The 6,415-nt window shown below is 50.9% G+C and overlaps 1 protein-coding gene across 1 annotated transcript; it reads left to right on the top strand.

Moving 5' to 3' along the window:
- The first annotated feature begins 2,455 nt into the window (after window positions 1–2,455).
- Window positions 2,456–4,348, top strand: LOC134349103 (trophoblast glycoprotein-like). The gene has a single exon (XM_063052976.1). The coding sequence runs from the start codon at window positions 2,456–2,458 to the stop codon at window positions 3,500–3,502; it is 1,047 nt and encodes a 348-aa protein (XP_062909046.1). The 3' UTR covers window positions 3,503–4,348.
- The last annotated feature ends 2,067 nt before the right edge of the window (window positions 4,349–6,415 follow it).

Genomic DNA, 6,415 nt, shown 5'->3' with positions numbered 1-6,415 from the left:
GGGCAGGGTGCAGTACTCCTGGGCAGGGCACAGATCTCCACCCGATGGAGGCAAGGGACAGGAAGGGACAGGGCCCACTGCAGGGTAACAGCAATCTGGCCTGGCTTACCCGACAGAGGCAAGTGACAGGAAAGGAGCTAGGTTCAGGGTGGCTCCAAGACAAGACTTCAGGCGAGATGAGGCGAGAGTTACCAGCAAGACAAGGCAAGGCTTCAGCAATGCAAGGCGAGACAAGAACTTCAGGCCAGGCGAGAGTTACCGACAAGACAAGGCAAGGCTTCAGGCGAGGAAACAGAAGGCAAAGGAAGGGATACAAGGAGTTAAGGACAAGAACAATCCAGTAGCCACGCCCTGGTCTCTGGAGGTATTTATGCAGCCAGCCCCAACGAGCATCAGCTGCCTCAATTAGTGCTCAACAGGAACAGAAACAGGGTAGACAGGAAAACCTGGAGCAAGGGTCGATGGACTGGACTGTGAACCGGAATGCGGACTTCACAGACTGGACCATGACACTCTCACCTTATCTCCATACTTGCTCATCACCTCCCTCTGGTGCTCCTCCTCCTTCCCTTTCTCCCATGGCCTTCTGTCCTCCCCTATCAGATTCCCCCTCCTCCAGCCCTGTATTTCTTTCACTAATCAACTTCCCAGCTCTTTACATCACCCCCTCCCCCTCTCCCGGTTTCACCTTGTACTTCTTCCTCCCCTCCCCCCACCTTCTTACTCTGACTTCTGTTCTTCTTTTCCAAACCTGATGAGGGGTCTCAGTCCAAAACATTGACTGTTCTCTCTTTTCCACAGATGCTGCCTGGCCTGCTGAGTTCCTCCAGTATTTTGCATGTGTTGGTGAATTTGTGGAGGCCGAGTTATTAGGTATATTTAAAGCAGAGGTTGGTAGGTTCCTGCATAGTCAAGGTGACCGAGATTACGGGGAAAATGCAGGAGAATGCGATTGAGAGGGATAATAACAGTCATGATGGAATGGTGGAGCAGACTAGAAGGGCCAAATGGTCGATTATCTTATAGTCTTCTGTCAGATGATTTTCACGCACAATCTTCTCCAGAGTTTACAGAGAATGGTGTACAAAAACCACCAAGAACATCTCAGGTGAGTGGTAGTTCTGTTAATGAGAGAGATCAGAGGAGAATAGCCGGACTGGTTCAAGCCGACAGGGTGGTGACAGTAACTCAAGTAACCATGTGCTACAACGGTGGTGTGCAGAAGAGCGTCTCTGAACATGTTGAACCTTGAAGCAGATGGTTAACAGTCATAGTAATACTTTATTGATCCCGGGGGAAATTGGTTTTTGTTACAGTTGCACCATAAATAATTAAATAGTAATAAAACCATAAATAATTAAATAGTAATATGTAAATTATGCCAGGAGATAAGTCCAGGACCAGCCTATTGGCTCAGGGTGTCTGACCCTCCAAGGGAGGAGTTGTAAAGTTTGATGGCCACAGGAAGGAATGACTTCCTATGACGCTCTGTGTTGCATCTTGGTGGAATTGAGTCTCTGGCTGAATGTACTCCTGTGCCCACCCAGTACATTATGTAGTGGATGGGAGACATTGTCCAAGATGGCATGCAACTTGGACAGCATCCTCTTTTCAGACAGCACCGTCAGAGAGTCCAGTTCCAGTTAACAGCAGCAGAAGAGCAGAACACCTCAGCGGGTTCCAGCCCTGTTCCTAATGAAGCGGCCACTGACTGACTTGTTCCCCACGGCCGTCTATGCTACAGAACCCCACAGATCCACCGCCCCCGGCTAATTCACACACACGGTGCTGGAAGGAACTCAACGGGTCGGGGCAACATCTATGGAAATGAATTAACAGTTGACGTTTCGGGCCGACGGAGACCCTTCATTAGGACTGGAAAGGAAGGGGGGAAACGCCAGGATAACAAGGTAGAAAGAGGGAGATTCTGTAGGCAATTGTGTCTCGCAGGCATACAGAATTTCACTGTAGGTTCCGATGTACATAAATTAATCTGAATCAGCGCTCCGGCAGACGTGTGTGTGTGTGATGGATCTCTTACGATCTGTGTCGGGAGAATTGTGAATCGATAGAAAGCGAAACGGAATATTCTCGGATTTGCAGGCAACAGCTGAGTACTCGGCCACAGCCAGCATCAGATCACTCGCAGCATCGGCGCTGGGGAGCTCGCAAGCAGAAAGCGCTCGGAGGGCCAGAACTTGTGGGAATCTCTGCCCGGGTCCCCCGTGGAACTGCGGGCGTGAGGTGAGAGGAGGGGTGGGGGAGAGTTTCTCCGCACCGGCCGTGAAGAGAGAGTGGGGTAAATGGGTCGGCCAGACAGCTGAGCAGCTCTAAAGTTAGGGCTCTGGCTGCAGTTGGAGAGGGTTAGGCTGCACGAAGGGCGGTGTTTCCGCTGTGTGTGTAGGGGGGAGGGCTTGCTCTCATCCACCACCCCCTATCCCGAAACCTCTGGAGGATGTGTGACCCGCGAGATGCTGAGCTCGGATCCCGGAGGTGGTACCATCCGCCTCTCCTCGCCCTCCTGGCCGCAGCGGTGCCCTTCTTCTCCGGAGTCTCCCCGTGCCCCCTGGCGTGCCGGTGCCCAGACGAGTGGCAGGTGGAGTGCCGAGACGCCAACTTAACCTGCATCCCACGGGAGATCCCGCCACGCACCCGGAGACTGGCAGTGACCGGGAACAGCATCCCGGTTCTAGGAGGATCGGCGGTGGCGGGGAACGGCTCGGCGCTGGCCCTCCTCGACACCCTCGACCTCCGGGGCAACCGGATCCAGACTATTGTACCCTCCGCCTTCCGGGGTTTACCCAATCTAAAGACATTGAACCTCAGCGAGAATGCGCTGGGCTCCATCGCCCGCGACGCTTTCCTGGGACTCTTCCGCCTGGAGACTCTGGGCATGAACCGCGCCCTCCGGAACCTGCCCGGCCGGCAACTTTGGCCGGCGTTGGACCCCGGATACCTCCCCAACCTCACCCACCTGCACCTGGCGAGGAACCACCTGAGCGACCTCCCAGACGACCTGCCCACCGACACCAAGTGGGAGATGTTAGACCTGCGGGGCAACCAATTGCCTGGAGTCGGGGAAGGGGCCATTACCCGCCTGGAAGAACAGGCTATTGTGAAAGTTTATCTGTCCTCCAACCCGCTGCGGTGCGACTGTGGGCTACGGGCCATGTACCACTGGTTGGACAACACATCGCAAGTTGGGGACGCGCAGAAGTTGACCTGCGCCCACCCGGAGTCCATGAACGGGTTCCTCCTGCAGCGGTTGGCTGCCGAGGACCTCCAGTGCCCAGAGACTGACGCCGCCTCGTACGTCTTCCTGGGGATCGTCTTGGCTCTTATCGGAGCCACCTTCCTCATGGTCCTCTACCTCAACAGGAGGGGCATCAAGCGGTGGGCCAGCAACTTCCGCGAGGCGTGCCGCGACCAGATGGAGGGATACGAATACCGGTACGAGGGCGAACACGAACCTGGGGTGGCTAGTGTTTCAGCTGTGATCTAGCCTCGCCTTCCCTTGTCCTAGCCATAATACCATGAGACGCAGGAGCAGGATTAGGCCATTCGGCCCGTCCTGTGCGCTCCGCAGTCGCTCGTGGCTGATTTATCTTCCCGATTCTCCTGCCTTCTCCCCGTAACCTTTGATCTAATCTAGAACCACTCAACATCCGCTTTAAATACACTCAAGGAATTGTCCTCCACAGCCGTTTGTGGCAATGAATTCCCCAGATTCATCACCCTCTGGCTAAAGAAATTCCTCCTCATCTCTGTTCTAAACGGACGTCCCTCTATTTTGAGGTTATGCCCAATGGACATAGTCGCCCCACTATAGGAAACATCCCCTCCACATCCACTCCATCTAAGCTTTTCAATAGTGTATTTGGTTGGTCTTAATGAGATTCTCCCTCATTCTGATAAACTCCAGCGAGCACTCCACCGCCCACACGCAGCGCGGCTTCCGAGGAACGTTGCATCTGGATGGCTCCAACGAACGTTATGCTTGTGCTAAGTTAGAACCTCAAGTTCAAGTTTAATTGTCATTCAACCATACACATGAACACAGTGAAAGGAAACAACCTTCCTCTTAGGTCAAGATGGAAAACACAGCACACAGCATATAGAGCAGAATGATAGCAGAAAAACAAAAATATTAAAAACAATAATTTACTGTCAATGGCACTGAGTCATTGTTTGTCTTGTACTTGGATCGACACTCGTTGGTCTTTATTAGGTACACCTGCACGCCTGCTCATTAATGTAAATATCTAATCAGCTAACCATGTGGCAGCAACTCAACGCATAAAAGCATGCAGACACGGTCAAGAGGTTCAGTTGTTGCTCAGACCAAACATCAGAACGGGGGAAGAAATGTGATTTAAAGTGACTTTGACCATGGAATGATTGTTGGTGCCAGATGGGGTGGTTTGAGTAAATCAGGAACTGCTGATCTCCTGGGATTTTCCTGCACAACGGTCTCTAGAGTTTACAGAAAATGGCGTGAAAAACAAAAAAAAAAATCCAGTGAGAGTAGTCCATTCTGTGGTTAAAAATGCCTTGTTCAGAGGAGAATGGCCAGACTGGTTCAGGCTGACAGGAAGGTGACAGTAACTCAAATAACCATGTGTTACAACAGTGGTGTGCAGAAGAGCATCTCTGAACACACAACATGTCGAACGTTGAAGAGGATGGGCTACAGCAAAAGAAGACCACGATCATACACTCAGTGGCCACTTTATTAGGTACAGGAGATACCTACTAATGTATCCATTGAGTGCACAACCTCCACCTGCTCAGCTTAACAACAATGTAAGCATTTTGAGCAATCTTCATTTGTCTTGTCTTAATTGAAATAACAATATGATTTCTCTTGTGTTCTGTTAATGTCCTCCTTCAGTCTCACCAGTTCAGTCTGTGTTAGGAACATTGTAAGAACCATTGGTTTGTGGGCTATACAGTAACCAAAAGTGTAAGAGCAGCACACACGGAATGCTGGAGGGACGGGACCCTTTGTCAGGACTGGAAAGGAAATGGGAGGCTGTGAATGTTGACAGGTGGCACCGTCGTGTCGTGCTTGGCACAGTACCAGCGACCCGGGTTCAGTTCTGATTACTGCCTCTAAGGAGTTTGTACGTTCTTCCTGTGACCGCATTCTTCCGGGTGCTCCGGATTCCTCCCACAGTACAAAGACGTACCGGTTGGTTGGTTAATTGGTCATTGTAAATTGTCCCGTGATTAGGCTGGAGTTGCTGGGCAGTGTAGCTGAAAGGGCCAGAAGAGCCTATTCCACGCTGTATCTCCTTTATTAAATAAACATCTCCAACATGATAGCATAGGCATCGATTTCTTCACCTTCCAGTAAACTTTAACTCTCGCCCGTCCCTCTTCTTCACTTTGGCCCTCTTCTTACCCTCACTTGACTATCACCTCCCCCTGGTTCCCATCCTCCTTCCTTTTCTACTCTCCTATCAGATTCCTTCTTCTTCAGCCTTTTACCATTTCCACCTATCACCTCCCAGCTTCTTACTTCATCTCCCCTCCCCCACCCACCTGGCTTCGCTTATCACCTTTTACCTTGTACTTCCTCCCACCTTCTCATTCTGGCTTCTTCTGCAGCGCTGGTGAAGATCTCGGCCTGAAATGTCGACTGTTTATTCCCCTCCATGGCTGCTGCCTGGCCTGCTGAGTTCCCCCAGCTGTCTGTGTGTGTTGCTCTCGATTTCTAGCATCGGCAGAATCTCCTGTGTTTATGGCATCTCTGTTGTCTTCAGTGACATAGTGACCATACAATAACATGTCTGTCTGGATTGTATAAGCCATATGCTAAATGCACTGTGAGACGATGTTAACAATGTTGTAAAGTATGCATTAAGATCTCCACTTCCATCATAAAACCTTGTACCTTACCATGGTAAACACACTGGGCTATCCCAATATGCTTTATGTTAAGATCATAGTTCTCTGTAAGGTCTCACCTTTTGATAAATTCCTAAGTGCTCTGTAAGGTAACTTGGTAAATTGATTTATTATTGTCACAGGTACCGAGGTCCTGAAGTTGTCATAGCTGTGGGGGAGGTGTGAGGGGTGGTGGAGATAAGCTCCCACTACCTATTAAATGCTCCCAATGGCGTGCACCTCAAATGGCCTCTGACAACCAAGTCCAGCTCCTGGCCTTCATGTGCGGCTTAGCTACCAAGCCCAGGGAAACTGTTTCTACAAGAGAAGGGGCAAAGATGGGTTACCGGTGTTTTAAAACCAGTCACTTTGGGCAGATGGGGCTCATCAGCCACGGTCGACAGCTCATCAAAAACTCTGATCTCAAACCTCTGCTGCCGTGCAGCCATACCCACTCATGGGGAAGGCTGCAGGAGTTAACCCTGAGGGAAAAATCTGGAGCTGAAGTCCCTGAGGTAGTCCTAGA

The sequence above is a fragment of the Mobula hypostoma genome, chromosome 7, assembly GCF_963921235.1.
Source record: "Mobula hypostoma chromosome 7, sMobHyp1.1, whole genome shotgun sequence".
NCBI classification, from domain to species: Eukaryota; Metazoa; Chordata; class Chondrichthyes; order Myliobatiformes; family Myliobatidae; genus Mobula; species Mobula hypostoma.
Note: the sequence above shows the minus strand (reverse complement) of the source record. Positions and strands in the feature narration are given on the sequence as shown.

Bases quoted from the DNA above. Each gene is read 5' to 3' on its own strand.
- LOC134349103 (XM_063052976.1), top strand. From the start codon at position 2,456: ATGTGTGACCCGCGAGATGCTGAGCTCGGATCCCGGAGGTGGTACCAT.